The sequence below is a fragment of the Podarcis liolepis genome (assembly GCF_965112155.1).
Source record: "Podarcis liolepis genome assembly, chromosome: 8".
Taxonomy (NCBI): Eukaryota; Metazoa; Chordata; class Lepidosauria; order Squamata; family Lacertidae; genus Podarcis; species Podarcis liolepis.
In genome coordinates this window covers 1,939,957-1,958,771 of record NC_139560.1, presented here as the reverse complement: position 1 = coordinate 1,958,771, position 18,815 = coordinate 1,939,957, and the positions used below count along the sequence as shown (strand labels likewise).

Below are 18,815 nucleotides of genomic sequence, written 5' to 3'. Positions count from 1 at the left end.
GTTTTCCGTCTTGCGAGGCATTCGTCTTGCGCGGCACCACTGTACCTTCCGTAACTTCCCAACTTTGCGCACCAACACTGTGCATACAAACTCACACACACAATATTATGAATTAACTCAACAGGAATAATTACAGCTCCCTGACGGCATACTCATAGCCACCTATGTAGGTCAGAATAACCTACACTGAAAGGGCGACAGAAGCTTCCGCCCCAAGGATGGCTGCGGAGCGTTTAGGAGCAACAAATCCACATTCTACACTGAATAAGCCCCCGAGAGCGGCATCCCACCCGCCTCTTCCAGGCCCTGCTCACCTTCTGGCCAATGGCCGACACCAGGTAGCCGTTGCAGTGGCAGAGAGCAGTAACAGGCCCCTTCTGCTCCTTCTCGTACAGCACCTTGAATTTGTTCTTGGTGAGGGGCTGCCCAGGCTCTGGAACCACTTCGATGATGTCCATGATCAAGATCTGAGGGCAGGGGAGCAAGGAAGGGAGAGTCATCCTACATAACCAGGGCAGCTTGGCTTTGCATTGCTAACCTAGAAACACCCCCTTCCTCTGTTGCAAGCCGGGAGACCGGGGACTTCTTGCGATAAACAAAATACTAAATGAGAGCTGCAAAATTGCAACTGTGCTCATCAGGATAAGGTGCCATTGCAGCAGGTAAATGATTCCAGCGTCATATGGTGGCACACTGGGTGAGTGGATTATTACTATAATTTACTTTTTCAATTAGCTGGCACAGAGCAGAACTTTGCCTGTTCACAACTAAGGAGTTGTAACTTCCGTTTCTGAGCCTTCAGGTCTTTGCCTCACTTCTCCATGCACTCGCTGTAGAGCCCAGAACACATACAAGACCCTCTTCAGAGCACAATGAAAAAGCTTGGAGGTACAAGTTCATAAGGTGGCAGTGTGCTGCAGCCAAAAAGCTAGTGCTATTCTAAGCTGCATCAACAGAAGTAATGTCCCAATGAAGGGAAATCATAGTCCTGCTCTATTCTGCCTTGGTCCTACCACACCTAGAATATTGTGTCCGGTTTTGGGCACTGCAATTTAAGAAGGATGTTGACAAGCTGGAACGTGTGCAGAGGACAGCCAAGATTATCAAGGATCTAGAAGCCAAGCCTGATGAGGAACAGTCGAAGGATCTGGGTATGTTTAGCCTGGAAAAGAGGAGTCTGAGAGGAGATACGACAGCCTTCTTCAAATATCTCAAGGGCTGTCATATGGATGAGGGAGCAAGCTTGTTTTCTGCTGCTCTGGGGGTAGGACTTGAACCAATGGATTCAAGTTACAAGAAAGATTCCAACTAAACACCAGAAGAACTTTCGGATGGTAAGAGCTGTCTGATAATGTAACCGTCTCCCTTGGGAGGTTGTGGACTCTCCTTCCTCAGACGTTTTTAAGCAGAGGTTGGGTGTCCATCTGTCATGGCTACTTTAGCTGAGATTCCTGCATTGCAGGGGGTTGGACTAGATGACCCTTGGGGTCCCTTCCGACTCTACAATTCTGTGATTGTGTTCCTTGGATCCTGATGCCACCACTCATCCCAAACTGGGAGAGGCTGCCAGCAAAACACGGAGTTCACCAGATGGATGAATGAGTCCAAGATGTCCAAACTGGGGAAATCTGGACCAAGGACTGGGCCTGTGAAGGCAGCAGGCAGGAACTGTGGGAGAAGGATGGGTGGAACTGTGCAGAAGAAGCCCCCAGCTGTGCTGCCTCTGGTTCAAGCGCCCAGCGTTGTCTGACTCACCCGGCCCCTGCAGGTCACCTCTTCGCCCTGCATGAGGCAAGTCCCCACGGCGATGTAGCCCTTCAGGCCCGAGACGGTCTCCTCGCTCTTGAGAGACACGGTCTTCATGCAGGTCACGTGCTCCCACTCCTCCAGGTCGATCCTGCAGATTGAAAAAGGGCAGGAGAGGTTGGAGGGGGAGCCAGGCCAAGATGCCTTCTGGGTGCCCCAATAATAATAATAATAATAATAATAATAATAATTTATTTATATCCCGCCCTCCCCAGCTGAAGCCGGGCTCAGGGCGGCTAACAACAATAAAAGTAACACAACATTCTAAAATCAATTCATTCTAAAATCAATTCAAAATCAAATTCATGGCAACCATTGGGCTAGAGTGCTGTGAAGAATTACTGACGGAGGGAGTCAGGCTGTGCCCTGACCAAAGGCCTGGCGGAACAACTCTGTCTTGCAGGCCCTGCGGAAAGATGTCAAGTCCCGCAGGGCCCTGGTCTCTTGTGACAGAGCGTTCCACCAGATCGGAGCCACAGCCGAAAAAGCCCTGGCTCTGGTTGAGGCCAGCCTAACCTCTCTGTGGCCCGGGACCTCCAAAATGTTTTTATTTGAAGACCATAAGGTCATCCGCGGACATACCAGGAGAGGCAGTCCCGTAGGTAAAAGGGTCCTAGGCTGTATAGGGCTTTATAGGTCAAAACCAGCACCTTAAAGCTGATCCTGTACTCCACTGGGAGCCAGTGCAGCTGGTATAGCACCGGGTGAATGTGATCCCACGGCGAGGACCCCGTAAGGAGTCTCGCTGCGGCATTCTGCACCTGCTGGAGTTTCTGGGTCAGTCTCAAGGGCAGCCCCACGTAGAGTGAGTGCAGGCTCTGCACCAAGAGAAGGGGCAGCCTCTTCCCCTTCCCCAAGACTGAATGAAGCACCCTTAGCTGGGGCCATTGTGTTTTGCTCTTCCTTAGTGGGTTATGCAAGCTGCTGTTCTGAATAATGCTTTTTGTAGGGTAGGGAGCACTGGGGACTAAGTGGGTAGAGGCCCAAAAACCTTGGGGACCACTGAACTAAAGCTTTCCAGCTCTGCTTCCAGGACGCATCTGAATGGCCCTTGAAGGCAAACGGAGGCTGGACCAGGTGGCCCTTTGCTTTGATCCAGCAGCAACCGCCATGCTCTTCTGATATTCCACGCCAGGAACCCAACCAGGCACCAGATCTTCCCCACCTGCCGCTGCCTGGGAAGAGCTTTCTTGGGCTCCTGCTGCCACAAGCCCAAGGGCTGAGCACCCTCCTCACCTGGTGTTTGGAATCGTCTCCCAGCTGACCGGAGAGATCAGCTGGATGGAAAAGGCCTCCTGCAGCGGGTGCATGTAGCGGTCATCTGGAGGTGGGGATCAGAGAGAGAGAAAGACAAAGGGAGAAATAGGTATGCAGCCGGCATCACCATCAGACCCAGCTGGGCAGAGGAGGGGGGCACAAGGGGCCATGGCTTATCACGGAGAGTGCACACCTGCTTTGGCTGCCTAAGCCTCCAGCATCTCCAGGTTAAATATCAAGCACCAGGGGATGTGGAAGACCAGTATGTTTCCAAGCACAATTCAAAGTGTTGCTGCTGACCTTTAAAGCCCTAAATGGCCTCGGTCCAGTATACCTGAAGGAGCGTCTCCACCCCCATCGTTCTACCCGGACACTGAGGTCCAGCGCCGAGGGTCTTCTGGTGGTTCCCTCACTGCGAGAAGTGAAGTTACCGGGAACCAGGCAGAGGGCCTTCTCAGCGGTGGTGCCCACCCTGTGGAACGCCCTCCCATCAGATGTCAAGGAAATAAACAACTATCTGACTTTTAGAGGACATCTGAAGGCAGCCCTGTTTAGGGAAGCTTTTAATGTTTGGTGCATTACTGTATTTTAGTGTTTTATTGGAAGCTGCCCAGAATGCCTGGGGAAGCACAGCCAGATGGGTGGGGTATAAATAATAAATTATTATTATTATTAATAATAATTATTGTTGTTGTTGTTGTTGTTGTTGTTGTTGTTGTTTTCCCACCTTGAGACCCTGGAGAGCAACCACCAGCCAGAGAAAGCAAGAGTGAGCTAGACAGAACAAGTCAGACTGCTTTGTTCTGGAGGGCAAACCAAGGGGTTGGGTGGCCCTTTGTGGTGGAAGAGAGAGGAGTCCAAAGCCCGTCTCCCTCCATCTTGCAGCCCAACCTCAAGACTTGCCCAGCACAAGGGGCCGACTCTTCACGTCAAAGACCTCTCCTCTGCAGAGAGGAGGCAGCGTTTTCCAACAGCTGCGAGCCACCCACCTCGCTCGATGGTCTCAAATTCCTTCTCCTCGCCCGTCATGCGGGGGATCCTGGTGCAATGGTTGTTGATGCTGGTGGCCACTGCGTAGACCTGCCAGAGGGAGCAAATTCATTAAGGCATTTGGGGGTTGAGTTGAGCAGAAGGCTTTGTTGTGACAGTGGAGGACTCCACTTCCCCACCACCGATAAGGCCCTGCTGAAGGTCCCGCTCCACACAGCCCTACCTTGGACTCCACGTGGTAGGATACGTAATGTGCGGTGCAGCGCAGTGGGATCTTCCGGACGGGCCACGGCGCGTCGTAGGAAAGATAGGCAGGCAAGACGCTGATGCGCAGCTCCCCCTGTAGCAGAGGACACAGACAAGGCCTCGTTCTCACCTGCAGATAGATCTGCTTCTCTCTGCAGCAGCATCTCAGGTGCACAGAGTGAGCTGCCTCAAATGTAGCAGGCAGAAGGCAAATGGAAGAAATAAGGCAGGCATCCCACCCAAGCGTCTGTCGCCAGGCCAGGCCTACCTGCCGGTTGAAGTAGAGGAAGCCCTTGGGGCAGTTGACGTTGTGGAAGGGGGCAAAGGACTCGATGGGGCCGTCTATGGTCATGGGGTGCAGGCGTAGGGCCCCCCGAGACGTTACCAGCAGCCAGTGTGGGGAGGGGCCACAAATGAACACCTGGGAAGAAATGCAAACACAATCAGGACCCGGGGCTGCACGTGAGCACAGCCTTCTCCTGCGCCAGGCCAGTAGTGCCTGCTCTGGCAGGCAGAGGTTCTGCAAAGCCTCGGGAAGAGAACGCCCGTGCCCAACTCCCCAAAGAGAAAAGCTTCTCCTGAGAATCTCCCAAGGATGCCTCCTCCGCGAGACTCACCCCCGAGTATCCATAGATATCCTCAAAGTAGCGGAATCGGGCAACCCGCCCCCTGGCAGCCCCCGATTCCTCTCCACCCACGCCGTCCGGCTTCTTCTTCGACGGCCTGGGCTTCTTCTCCCGGAAGTTAATGTTATGGGGAACCTGATTGGGAGGGAAAGGGCATCAAAGCGCAGAAGGAGATCAGTGGGGAAGCCTTCCCTTCGAGTGCAGAGGGAAGCCTGCAAGGGAGACTGCAGCGTTCCAGTGCCCTGGGGAGAAGGCAGAGTGGCTCTTACCTTCTTGAACCGCACTTTGAGGTTGGTCTGGCCCAGCTGAGAGCCGTGGTTAAAAGCTTCGTAGATGAGCAGCTCTTGGTCCACGTGGACCTGTCAAGAGGGTGGTGAAATAAAGTGAGCTTCACCCTGTCCCGTGGCTCACTGCATCGACAGATTGCGCACTCTCAGGCCATAGGGACACAGCTCATTGCTGGGGCAAAAAGAACCATAGCGCCAAGGCCTTGCCATGACCCCGCCTTGTAGCCCTCATGGTCCTCTAAGCTCCTGGATCCTTCATCACAGACCTTGATTACAGCAGCTCTCCCATGGTATTAACGCTCCCCTTAGGGAAAAGAATTTGTAAAAGCCAGACAGCACACGCTCTTGCTATTTCCCCCCAGGGAGGGAATGCCACAATCAAGGTGCTGTTGCAGAGAAGGCCCCACTCCTGTTACTCACTACAGGGAGACCAGAGAGCTGAGCCTGAGATGACGATGCTGAACGCTGGATAACCTCACACCGACAAAGGCAGTCCTTTAGGCAACGGCATCCCAGACACCAGTTCGGGCTTTAAAGGTTTAAACCATCACTTTCAATTATCCTCACTGTAGGCTCAGGCACCAGTAATGTGAGTCTCACCTGACCAAGCAGCTTTGAGGACAGGGCAAGATAAGCACTATGAATTAGACGCTCAGCCCTGCAGGGATTCTGATTGGTCCTCCTCAGTATGAAAGCCCCGAGCCCCAGGTGAGGTGGGGAGGGTGGTGCATCAGTGGGTGTCTCCCTCAGTTCCTCCCACAAGATCATTAAGAGCAGGGAGGGAGCAGACGCAGGGAGTGAATGACAGCTTAGGGCAAAGGGTCTCAGGAACTCTCCAGATGTTGCTGGACTCCAGCTCCCACAAACCTCAGCTGCCAGCATGGTCAAAGATGGTGTGAGTTGTAGTCCAGCCACATCCAGAGGGCCATTGGCTTATAGTTTCCGCGAGTATGATTGCTGGCGGAGAATGTGGGCATCAATCCCGTTAGCTCACCATGTGTGTTGAGCACTGAAGGGGTGGGGATCAGAAACACACCTTATAACATGATCATGGAAGAGCCCAGGCATTCCCAAGAAATTGGCTCTCTGCCTCCCACTTCCTGCACCAGATGAAAAGCAATTGCACCTACTTAGGGACACGGGTGGCGCTGTGGGTTAAACCACAGAGCCTAGGACTTGCCGATCAGAAGGTTGGCGGTTTGAATCCCCGCAATGGGGTGAGCTCCCGTTGCTCAGTCCCTGCTCCTGCCAACCTAGCAGTTCGAAAGCACGTCAAAGTGCAAGTAGATAAATAGATACCGCTCTGGCAGGAAGGTAAACGGCGTTTCTCTGCGCTGCTCTGGTTTCGCCAGAAGCGGCTTAGTCATGCTGGCCACATGACCCGGAAGCTGTACGCCGGCTCCCTCGGCCAATAAAGCGAGATGAGCGCTGCAACCCGAGTTGGTCATGACTGGACCTAATGGTCAGGGGTCCCTTTACCTTTACCTTATTGTGCAGAAACCATTTGCCCCAGTAACACCATCCAAGTCAGAGAGCCAAACTTGTAGAAGGGCTGGTGTCTTGAGTATCTGTACCTGATTTACTGGGTCTCCTGCTTTGCTGCTTTGCACGTGTATCAAAATGTCTACGTGCTTCAGATCCAAGCAGACGGGAGACACAGATAACTCTACGCACAGAGGACCCCCCTCCCCCGGAGCTCACCAGGAGGTACGGCCGGCTCTGCCGATTTCCCAGGGCCACCAGCAGCACCTCCTTGACCAGCGGCATCTCGGTCTGGCGGACCACCTCCTCCTTCTTGGCCTCGCCCTGGCTGGCAGGCTGCCCAAAGGAACTGTCCACCAGCACCCTCTGCCCCATGGGGAAATTCTTCACCAGGAAGACCAGGCGCCATTCAGGCAGCTGGTAGATCTACATGAGAGAGAAAGAGGGAGAAAGTAGCAGGGGCCAAGAGGGACCCGGCTGAGACTGGCTCACTCCCGCTGCCCCGGGCACTGCGTGGGCCTCACCTCCATGGCACCGTTCTCCCGGACCAGCACACACCAGTGAGTGGGCTCTGCCTTGTACTGGTGAGGATCCTTGTCGGCCAAGGGCAGGCTGCAGCGGCGCGGCTCCTCCTTGGTGGGGCTAAACAAGGTGCCGGATTCACCGTAGAGCATTTCTTCCTCATCATCTATTGTGTTGCTGTACATGGGAGAAGAGAGGAGGAGGAAGGCAGTGACGTTCAAGACAGCTGGGCAGCTGTTGCAAAGCTGGATCCAAGAACGGGCCCACTCACAGCAAGATTACAGTGCAGGTCTCAAAACTTTTGTAGGCAGCACATGCGCCCAAAGCTTAAATGAAGTCCCAGATGGGGAATCACTACAGGGTTGAACAACACTGAGGGCCAAAGAAACTGAGGGCTGGCTGAGAATTTCTCCTGCTACTGTCCTCACAAGTAGGTATCTGATTCTTTACTCAGGATCTACACAAGGCACCGTATTTTTCACTCTATAAGACGCATCAGAACATATGACGCACCTAGTTTTTGGAAGAGGAAAACAAGAAAAAAAATATTCTGAATCTCAGAAGCCAGGACAGCAAGAGGGATCACAGTGCAGCGATCCCGCTGGCTGTTCTGGCTTATGGGATAGCCGTGTGCAGCCTCTCCTGGGCAAGAGGAGCTTTCATCCCCTGCCCGGGAGAGGCTGCGCACAGCTAAGGCTCCCCCAAGAGCCGCACGCTCCCTTTAAAGAGCGCGCAGAGTGTGTGTGCAGCTCTTTAAAGGGAGCGCTGAGCAGAGCTTCCCATCTGCATTTGCTTCATAGGATGCACACACATTTCCCCTTACTTTTTAGGAGGGGAAAAGTGTGTCTTATAGAGCCAAAAATACGGTACTTTGAATCCTCCCACCTCCTCACTGAGCACACCTGCCCTGAAAGAACGGGTGTGACAGTGCAGGCTGTAGCTTGCACCATGAGAGAGGCTGGCAAACAAACCAGCCAATCCAATCCCTACTTCCTGTTAAATCGGTATTTCTCAAATTGGGTCTCCCAATTGTAGTTGCTGTTGGACTACAACTCCCATCATACTTGCCCACTGGTCCTACAAGTTTGAGAACCAGTGTATTAAGTGAACCGCCACGACCAAGTGGATATCTTTTATTTTCCTCTCACTGTCTCTACCAGACAGTCCTTTAACCTGGATGAAGTGGCCCAGCCTCCTTCCAATACTGGGCATGATTAGGACTGCTGCCTAACTTACCTTCTAGCATGACTTATATACAACATTTTCACTCCCCCCTTTCAACCTTTTAAGCAATCGGAACAAGGGAGTACTGATTAAGTTTCTATTTCCGAATTGCTGGGTTCCTAAGACGAACTTTTGGCCCTTCCATGCAAAACTAGTTAAGCAAGCTACCCCTTTGTACTTTTACCCATCCAATGTACCTCCTACGCAGAAAAGCCTTAAAAACCCAAAGCAACCATCTCACAAGCCCTATTTTACAACCCAAACTCCCACACAAAATGGCTAAATCCCTAGCCCTTCCCAGAGTTCTTCGCCATGCCTCAAGACCCACCTGATGTCCTGGATGGGAGCCTCAGATTCTGACTGAGTCCTCAAGGAAAGCTCGTCCCGGGAGCTGGATGAATGGCTCTCAGTGGTGAACATGCCGCTGACGTCCCGGTATACGCACAGCGCAATCACCTTCGATTGCTGGAGGGGCGACAACAGGTTGCCTCAGAGCAAGACACAGGATGACCTGCTCTTAACTGAGCAGCAGGGAAGCAGACTCAGAATCTGGTTATGCCAAGAAACTCAGCTGAAAGCAGGCTATGCACCTTCATTGTTACAAGATACACATTTGGAGACCTCACTAATAAGCTATGCAAACTGAGCAAACGTGAATGTTTTTTGCACAATGTCTTCTGCTACTGCTAGCCAAGAAGAAGGGGTGATAAAAGCCCCTGCACAGAGCCTCACCATGCCAGGCACTGCTCAGTGTTTTCAAATGTATCTCTGCAAGTTAATCATACGGTGTCGGAGCCAGAGGCGGAGGGAAGGCTCTCAAGTGATACTGGAGAGGGACCCAGCAGGGAGAGAGGCAGCTCATCAGCTGGGGAAGCAAATCAGCGCAACACCAGGGATATAGAGGGGCTGATGGGAGAATCAGCGAGAAGGCTCCAGGACTCTTCACCGGACACCAGTGGGGAAAGCACGGGTCCTCCGCTACCCACACCCTCCCTGCGCAGAAGACTTCCGCGCAGGGAGAGTAGGAGGAGACTTGGCGTCAAACAGCTTTTATGCTGGAAAAGGTTTAAGAAACGCCCACTGACGGATTCTGCTAGCGACTGAGGCAGCCACGAAGTGAAGGGCTGGCCAGACAGAAAAGGTTTAACAAGCCAACTTAGCCAGGAGTAGCGGCAACTTACGCACGAGCAACCCCTATATTCATCACATACGGGTTATAATAATAATAATAAATTATTTATACCCCGCCCTTCCCAGTTCAAAAAACCGGGCTCAAGGTGGTTAACAACAAATTTAAGACACTTAATTGATACAACAAAAAACAGCATAAAATACAGTATAAAATGTGAATAACAATAAATTCAGAATTCAAAAATCAATTTAGGGGGGAAATCCATCCAATAAGCATTAGATGATCACCAGGGCTAGCTGGCTAAATTAGTCCTATTTGGGCCAACGAGGAGACCAGGGGAGAATTAGCTGTGGGATCCCAGAGCAGGTAATCTACATAAAAGAGGGAGGGGGAGGGAAGGAAGGGGAATAAAAGATCAGGCTAAGTTCAAGTTGAAAGCCAGGCGGAATAGCTATGTCTTACAGGCCCTGCGGAAGGAGGTTAAATCCTGCAGGGCCCTGGTCTTGTGGGACAGATAATTCCACCAGGTCGGAGCCACCACTGAAAAGGCCCTGGCCCTGGTGGAGGAGGGTTAGGATCCTTTCCTTGTAAAACAAAGCAGATTGGAGATGCCACAAACTGAACCATGGGCCTTCTGCGAGTAAAATAAATGCTCTGTGGTTGAGCTGCAGAACCAGACACAGGATTTTGAGTTTCCGTGATGAGATGTGACTGCGAAGCCCTCTGTATAACAAGCAGCTAATGTTTGCAGGGTTGAGACTAGGATAATCACAATGCTGTTCTAAGGGATTGTGACTCCCTCCTGGTGCAATGGGTCAGTGTGTCTGGCTGTGGACCAGAAGGTTGGTGGTTCAAGCTCATCTAGGGACGGCTGTGGGCAAGATTCCTGCATCGCAGGGGGTTGGACTAGATGACCCTCAAGCTCCCTTCCAATTGTATTGTATGATTCTACGCTTACGGAGGACCTTAAGGTCCATAAATAGCAACACCCTAGAGATCCCGGGCCCTAAGAAAGTCAGATTAGCCTCAACCAGGGCCAGGGCCTTTTTAGCACTGGCCCCGGCCTGGTGGAACGCTCTGTCTCATGAGACCAGGGCCGTGCGGGATCTGATTTCTTTCCGCAGGGCCTGTAAGACAGAGTTGTTCCACCTGGCCTTTGGCTTGGAATCAACTTGATCCCCTTCCCCCCTTTCCTTTTTCCTTTCTCCTCCTGTGATGGAACTCCTATTTGGGGACTTCCCTGGCTTTTTCTGGCCCACGTAGGACCAGTTTGGAAAGTTAGCCTTGGTGAAGACTTGACGTTTTCATCCCCCCAAAAGTTTTTGATTTGAGTTTCTACTGAAATGAGGCTGTATTTTAATGTTGTATTCCAATCTTGTTTTTAAGTTGTATTTCAATCAATTTGTTTTATATTGGGTGTTAGCCACCCTGAGCCCGGTCTTGGCTGGGGAGGGCAGGGTATAAATAAAATTCATTTATTTATTTATTTGCAGCTCGTACTCACGTGATGCAGCTGTGGCTTCTGTAACGTGAGCCGGTGTGTCCGGCCCCCGTAGGTGTCGCTCTTCAGCACAAACATAGTGACCTGCCCCTCGGAGCTCATGATCACCACATAGGGGTCGGCCACGGCACAGTGTATGATGGGCGAGCCGAGATCCACTGGGATGAAGTGCAGCTGGTTCACTGTGAGGCAGAGACACAGGCAGCTGAAAGGCAGACCAAGCCCTGACGGCAGCTCAGGCTGCCCTCCAATGGCCCCCACCCCGGACACCAACAGTCCCAGAATCCGTGGTGCTTTCAAAAGTATGTCTGCTCAAGTCTCTCTCAACAACCTCCACCGTTTCCCCTGCCTAGTGATTCAGTTTCTAGGCCAAGGGCTCTTTCCCGGAACGGCTGCCTTTAAAACCAAGCTCGAGACCTCCAGCTGCACTCACCTCCTTCCAGCAGGCGGATTCCCAGGGGAGACACCTGGACGATGTAGCGGTTCTCGCCAATGTTGCCGGCATAGACAGTCGGCCCCTGGGTGGCAAAGCCGCTGGTGTCCAGCTCCATGATTTCCTGGCCCGTCTGCAGGATCTGAGGGGGGAGGCAAAGAAGAAACAGTCACATCCATGTGCCCTTGCAGGGAATATTCCCAAGAGGGAGATCATACAGGGGTTGCCCCCGGAAAAAGCAAGGTGTGTGTGGAGTCATGCCACCCCTAATTAATATGAAATATGAAATACTTTATTGTCACTTGTACAACTTGTATACAGGGAGATTACAGGAGCACCCCCCACTCAGCTCTCTTAGTCTTAATTCCCCTCATTTACTGACGCACACCCACCAAACCCGAAGGTCAGTTGCCCTGTTGTTATCTTTTCATTCAGCAGCCTAACAGCCCAGGATAGAAGCTATTCTTTACCCTGTTGGTGCGACTAATTGTGCTTCTATATCTTCTGCCCGAGGGCAGGAGAGCAAGAAAGTGCCGGCCAGGGTGTGAAGCATCCCTGAGAATTTCCCTCACTCTCCTGAGGCAACGTTCTTCCGCTATTTCATCCAGCGGATTCACGGGACAGCCCATAATATCTTGTGCTGTATTCACCACCCTCTGTAGGCACTTCCTATCAGCTGATGTCAAACCAGCGTCCCACACCGTGATGCAGTAGGAAAGGACACTTTCTATTGTGGACTGGTAGAAGGAGATCATCAGATGTTGATTGACATTGTTCTTCCGCAATACTCTGAGGAGATGGATCCTTTGGGATTCCGAGCCCAATTCAAAGTGTTGGTGCTGACCTTTAAAGCCCTAAATGGCCTCGGTCCAGTATATCTGAAGGAGCATCTCCACCCCCATCGTTCTGCCCGGACACTGAAGTCCAGCACTGAGGACCTTCTGGCGGTTCCCTCACTGCGAGAAGCCAAGTTACAGGGAACCAGGCAGAGGGCCTTCTCGGTAGTGGCGCCCGCCCTGTGGAACTCCCTCCCACCAGATGTCAAAGTGAACAACTACCAGACTTTTAGATGACATCTGAAGGCAGCCCTGTTTAGGGAAGCTTTTAATGTTTGATGTATTACAGTATTTTAATATTTTTTTGGAAGCCACCCAGAGTGGCTGGGGACACCCAGCCAGATGGGCGCGGTATAAATAATAAATTATTATTATTATTATTATTATTATTATTAGGGCCAGAGTGAAGGGTCAGAGCAAGTTCCAGCTTTCTTCTCATGCTGCCAGCCCTTGGCAGATCTGCACACCCCGCAACCTCTTTGACACAGCCCACTCGGCTGATCTCCCTCAAAACAGCCCCTTTGAGCTGCCAATTGCCTTCCCCTTAGTCACTGAAGCACACTCAGCCAAGCTCCAAAGTGCACCCGGGGCCATGCCCAACGACAAATGCCAGCACTCACCATGGTGGAGTCTTCCCGGCTCAGAATGAGGAAGCCGTGCCGCTTCCCGTCGTCAGCAGGCTCTGGCGGGGCCGGCTCCTTCTCTGCGCTTTCTCCCTGGGCGTCTTCCTCCTGTCGGGAGAAGAGGGTGGCCAGGGTGATGCTGTCACAAGTGCACAGAGCCTCTGCCTTTGTGGGAGAGAGGCTGGAAGGAAATCCTCCTCCTCAAAAGAAGGTGGCTCAAAGCCCCTGGGAAGGAGAGGCCATACACACCGCTGCCTCTTCCGTCTTCTGGGGCGAGATCACCGTCCACATGTCATAGCAGCCTGGGAGTTCAAAGGTCGTCACCACCTGAGGGCGGATGCTTTTCTGTTGAGAAGGAAGGAAGAAATTAGGTAGTGGCTTGCAAACCATACATTTCGAAGATCTCTATTTGAAATATGGGATAGGTATAAAAACCTATATTTGACCAAACTGCGGGAGGCAGTGGAAGACAGGAGGGCCTGGCGTGCTCTGGTCCAGGGGGTCACGAAGAGTCGGACATGACTAAACGACTAAACAAAAACAACATAAAAACCTATTAGAACGTAAAACAGCACAGTGATTATCTCCATTAGAAGCAATGAGTGTGAAAAAGATAAATATGAGCAAGAATTGGGTTATATATGGAAAATTAATACAAAAAGAATGGAGTAAATGGAAAATGAAACCCTATGAAGAAGTTAAAGAATATGTGAATGATTGGCTGCACTACCGCCAAGTCAATGAAATGTTTAAACAGGGTTTTAAGGGGAAAGGATTTGATGAAAACAAATCAAAATTTGAAATGGAGATATTGAGTAATAAATGTAAAACTTTGTCTAAAATGTATAAATTGCTGCTTGAATTGCATTTGAAAGATGAGGAGGTAAAGTCAGTTATGATACATTGGGCCAAAGAATTTGAGTATAATATACAGTTAAAAGACTGGGAAAAACTGTGGAAAGAAGGATTAAAATTTATTGCATGCAATGCCTTAAAAGAAAATGTGATGAAAGTGATGTATAGGTGGTATATTATGCCTGTGAAATTAGCTAAAATGTATAAAGTTAGTAATAAATGCTGGAAATGTAAAGAAAAAGAAGGAACATTTTATCACATGTGGTAGGAATGTAAAAAAGTGAAAAACTTATGGGAAATGATATATAATGAGATGAAAAAGATGTTAAAATATACATTTATTAAGAAACCAGAAGCATTTTTACTTGGCATTGTAGGAGATGATATAAACAGAAAGGATTGTAAGTTGTTTTTATATGCAATGATGGCAGCAAGAATTTTATTGGCACAAAAATGGAAGCAAGAAGGATTACAGACGAAAGAAGAATGGAGGATGAAACTGATGGACTATGCAGAGTTAGATAAATTAACAGGAAGGATTCGAAACCTGCAGGACCAGAGATTCTCAGAAGACTGGAGTAAATATACGCACTATTTGAAAAGCAGTTGTGATGAGCAGATTACGCTAGTAGGATTGCAAGAAGTTTTGTAAGGTGAATTGTTTGAAATATTGCAAGAAAGGTAATGAGAAGAGTTATTAGTTAAGGATAATTAAATGTAATATAGAAATTAAGAAACGCATAATAAGTGGCAAATAATGGAAAATCATCAGAGGCGTTGACGGAAGTCCAAAAATATTGTATGACTTGGAATTAATAAGTTAAAAAATAAATAAAAATGTTTATGTGTGTGTGTGTGTGTATAAAAGAAATTAGGCAGTGGCAGACTTTGGGCTCCCAAGTTTCAGTGGTGCCCGGTGCAATGTTTAAATTCAACATTCCCTGTCTCTTGTGCTACATTCTACAGCATTGTTGTGGCGCCCCTTGCAGCACAGCACCCAATGCGACCACACCAGTCGTGCCCCCCTGAAATTAGGACTCCAGCACTCAAGGCGGGCTCCCTTGCAGTTGTACAATTTCTGGGCAGGTAAACCAAGTATGCACCTCAAAGGGCCTGTTTGTCTCACTGTGTGGAAGGGAGATCCATGAAGAAAAATAGCTCTGGTGTGAAATAGCAGGTCTTGATTGGCTAAAAGATTGGAAGTGGAAATGGAAATATTGTATATAAGCCAAGCTAGAAAATATGATACTAAGGAAGTTGAGAAGTCAGACACCGGAAGACCTGAAGAGCCCTCTGAACAACTGCAAGACAGAGGGGTAAATGCCAAAATGGTTGTTAAAAGCTGGAACATTAGAAAGGTTGTTAAAAGCTGGAACACAGCTGGGCACAGTAGCAGGCCAAAGTCTGGAGAAGACCACAAAAGGACTCAGAAGCTGAACTGATGTTCTTCCTGATGTTTCGTCGGAATCTCCTTTCTCGCACCTTGAAGCCATTGCCCTCCAGAGCAGGAGAAAACAAGCCTTCTCCATCTTCCATGCGACAGCCCTTAAGATACCTGAAAATGGCTCTCATATCTCCTATCAGTCTCCTCTTTGCCAGGCTAAACATACCCAGCTCCTTCAACCGTTCCTCATCAGGCGTGGTTTCCTCCTCCTGTGTGCTACCCCACCCACCTACATGTTCCTAGGTGTTTATAGGCTGCTCCATTGATCTCTGGGGCAGCCCTGGTAAGCCTAGGGCATGCCGCTGCTGCTGTAGCACTGGTACCTGACCTGCGCCAGACTCTCCTCACCGACGCAGGCCTTCGCACAGTGCAATCCCTGCGCTTCCCACCCCAGCAGTTCACCTGCTCGCTCACCTGAAGAACCGAGAGGGCGCCGTTCTTGCCGTATCCTGAGCACACTACGATTTCAAGGTCGGGCTCAAGGCTGTTCTGGAACTGAAGACGGACACACACGACAGACAGACACTGTTAGGCGATTGAGAGTGGTGAGCTAGCCTCACTCACAGCAACTCCACAGCAAGTGTCCTTGGTTTCCTCCAGGAACCCTTTGCAAGCTCCTCCGTGCCATTAAAACCCCTTGGGAGGGCAGAAGGGCCAAACCTAGCACGTTTCCCCACCCGTCTTAGGGTTCTTTCTTCAGGCACCGGACCCTCGAACTGTCCCTACACCCAGAGAAGGAACCAGCCAAGTGCACACCTCTTCAGAAAGGAAAGCAGGCTCCCCCATGGCGGCGTTGGCACAGGGACCGATGTTCAGGATACTGTCACAAACCTGTCAGTGTTGGGGGAGGAGAGAGAAACAGAAAAGGCACATGGGTTACCTACTGCTCAAGGAATAGCTCTGGGCAGAGGAGCAAGGATGGGAGACTCCAAATCATTTCTGATTCCAGGTGTGCTTTGATCCATTGCCAGCTCAGAGGAATGGCCTAGCATGGGGAAGGGAAGAGGAGCTGAGTCTTTAGTACTGAGTTTCGCAACTCTCTTGCCCTTCTTCCGTCGCCCCAGGAAAAGAGAGCATGCCTGCCATAAGCAGGCTTGTATCTTGTCCTCAGAAGCTACATTTAAATGTGGCAGAAATGACTGGCAGAATCCAAGATCAGGGAGAAGAGGCGGTGGAAGAAGAATGGAATAAATTTAAAGACTACTTGCAGAAATACTGTAAAATTAATGAATGTTAAAGGGATGTTGGATTGAAAATAAGCGGTGTTGGTAAAAAGATTAACAAGAATATGTAAATATGGATTGACAATGGTGGAAAATATATATTTATAATAGGTTAAGATACTGAGTAAGGACAAATGATAGAGGGTAAGGACTTGCTGAACTAAATATCTGAACTGGAATACAAAAAGGGAGGTGTGAGGAGGTCAGGAAACTAGTAAATGAAGTATAAGATATGAAATTATTGATTTTATTTTTTATTTTTTTATTTTCATTCTTCTTCGTGTTAACTGTTCTCTATTCTGTATTTTCCATGTGTTTTGTTTTTGTATTTTTGTAATTCTTTTTTTATCCTATTAGGGTTATTTTTTGTCTTTATCTTTTTAAGTATAAATTTTGAAACTTATTAATGTTTGTAAAACTTCAATAAATATTATTCTAAAAGAAAAACAACAGAAGCTACATTTAAATGGTACCTCGAAAGAATAGGTGGCAAGTTGGGTCCCAGACTGGGCTTCGCTGCCATACACCTCGATCTCATCCACCTCGTCCTGAGGAGTTGACTTTCCCCCTGCAGAGGACACATTAGGATGTGGGTAGGAGAAGCCTCGGGATTAGCTCTGCGCCTCCTCTTCATAGCTTTCCTTCTCTTGCACACTCCACTCAACAGCTCTTCCTAGGTACTTCCATTTAGGATATAGTTCCGTTCCACCTTAAAAGGAGCAGGCATGACTGCTGTGTGTCACATGCCTGTTTACTTCCAGCACAGGCTTGCTGGGAACTTCCGTTTCTTTATTGCTTTTGCTATCCTGCTGTTTGCTGGAGACGAAGGGAAGCAGACATGTTTTTCCTTTGTTCCTGAACTATGCTGAATAAACGCCTGTAAATAAGGCTTACACATGTCTCTGTCCGCCACTTCCGTTGTGAAGATTTATTCACTCTGCTGATAAGAGCGTGCCGAGTCTCTAAACGTATCTGAGGCTCATGTCGCTAATTGATGCTGTACTGGAGATCACCCGGCTGCCGGCCGGTGGCTGGAGCCAGCTGGGGGCCTGCCAAATGCCCCCGTCTCCCCGGCAGTATCCCGACACTTCCCCCCCTTTTAGACCCACTCCCCAGAACACCAGGAGCCGGTAATTTGTACCGGATCCCCCAGCATCCCCTCTCGTTGGCTCTGGGGCAGAGCCACCTACCCGTCCAGTTTGCAGTCTGCTCCACACGTTTCTTCTTGACTGGAGGCTCCTCCTGCAGGCGGAAGGAAGTTGCATGCTGACAAAAGGCAGGGGACTCACCAAGTCCGGCTTCCCTTGGAAGCCAACAGGCGAAGAGTTTCCAGCTGAAACCTCCATTCATTCACAGCAGTCAGTGTATCAACTGCTTTGCTCTCCCTCCAACCAACACCCACTCAAGTACCGGGCTCCCCTTCCCTATGCCTCCCCCCCCCAACACTCTCTGTGGCTGGGCCAGATTCTTTTCTTTTTTAAAAAATTGATACAGCAAGAAAAAAGAAAAAACACAAATACCAAATTACACACAGGAATAACCACAGACACATAATTTTCTTAACAAACAATAAAACATAAATTGGTCTTAACACTAAAGACCCAACCGCCCGTCTAGTCCATATTTTGATTTCATATTACTTATTGCCAATACACGCTTTTATCATAATCAAACTTTTTCTTAATATATCTAATTTCTTATTTCTACCTTGCAACTATTACTGAAGTTCCTTGAATGCTGCAACAGAATTTAAACTACTATATTTACTTTTCAAATATTCTTTGAAAACCTCCCATTTTGAGACAAATTCCTGTTTTGATTTATTCTTTATTTTTTCTGATAGACCATCTAGTTCGGCATATTCTATCAGCTTTTGGATCCAATCTTGTATAGAGGGGATTTCAGAACTCTTGCTGCCGCCGTTGCATATAAAAAGATACCCTTCCTCTTTTGCGGAGTATCCAGATCTGTTATTCCCAGGAGGTAGGCCTCTGGTTTTTTATTAAAAGAGACCTTTAGCATTTTTTGCAGTTCTGCATGAATACTCTCCCAGAATACCTGTATTTCCCTACATATCCACCACATACGGTAGAAAGTTCCTGAGTTATCTCTGCATCTCCAACAATTACTTGACACATTTTTATACATTTTCAAAAGTTTCCATGGCGTTAGGTACCATCGGTGTTGCATTTTTTGAAAGTTCTCTCTAATTGTATAACAATTTGTGAATTTCCAATTGATTTTCCCTAAGTTTTCCCATTGGGCCAAGGTTATTGAATGGCCAAAATCCTGTGACCAAGTGGCTGGGCCAGATTCAAGCAGCACTGG

The 18,815-nt window shown here is 49.3% G+C and overlaps 1 protein-coding gene across 3 annotated transcripts in view; it reads right to left on the bottom strand.

The window, feature by feature from the left end:
* The window catches only part of CPSF1 (cleavage and polyadenylation specific factor 1), a 42,198-nt gene that overhangs the window by 6,184 nt on the left and 17,199 nt on the right, over positions 1-18,815 (bottom strand). For all 3 annotated transcript variants that reach the window (XM_083516507.1, XM_083516508.1, XM_083516509.1), the window contains exons 13-31: positions 17,678-17,729; positions 16,961-17,055; positions 16,021-16,095; positions 15,679-15,759; positions 13,215-13,310; positions 12,963-13,073; positions 11,507-11,648; positions 11,077-11,255; positions 8,769-8,905; positions 7,219-7,393; positions 6,914-7,120; positions 5,195-5,284; positions 4,917-5,060; positions 4,568-4,720; positions 4,277-4,393; positions 4,053-4,143; positions 3,043-3,127; positions 1,756-1,897; positions 315-467 (exon numbers count right to left, since the gene is read on the bottom strand). In XM_083516507.1, coding sequence (XP_083372633.1) covers positions 315-467; positions 1,756-1,897; positions 3,043-3,127; positions 4,053-4,143; positions 4,277-4,393; positions 4,568-4,720; positions 4,917-5,060; positions 5,195-5,284; positions 6,914-7,120; positions 7,219-7,393; positions 8,769-8,905; positions 11,077-11,255; positions 11,507-11,648; positions 12,963-13,073; positions 13,215-13,310; positions 15,679-15,759; positions 16,021-16,095; positions 16,961-17,055; positions 17,678-17,729 — 2,325 coding nt within the window. The remainder of the gene's footprint in view (positions 1-314; positions 468-1,755; positions 1,898-3,042; positions 3,128-4,052; positions 4,144-4,276; positions 4,394-4,567; positions 4,721-4,916; positions 5,061-5,194; positions 5,285-6,913; positions 7,121-7,218; positions 7,394-8,768; positions 8,906-11,076; positions 11,256-11,506; positions 11,649-12,962; positions 13,074-13,214; positions 13,311-15,678; positions 15,760-16,020; positions 16,096-16,960; positions 17,056-17,677; positions 17,730-18,815) is intronic.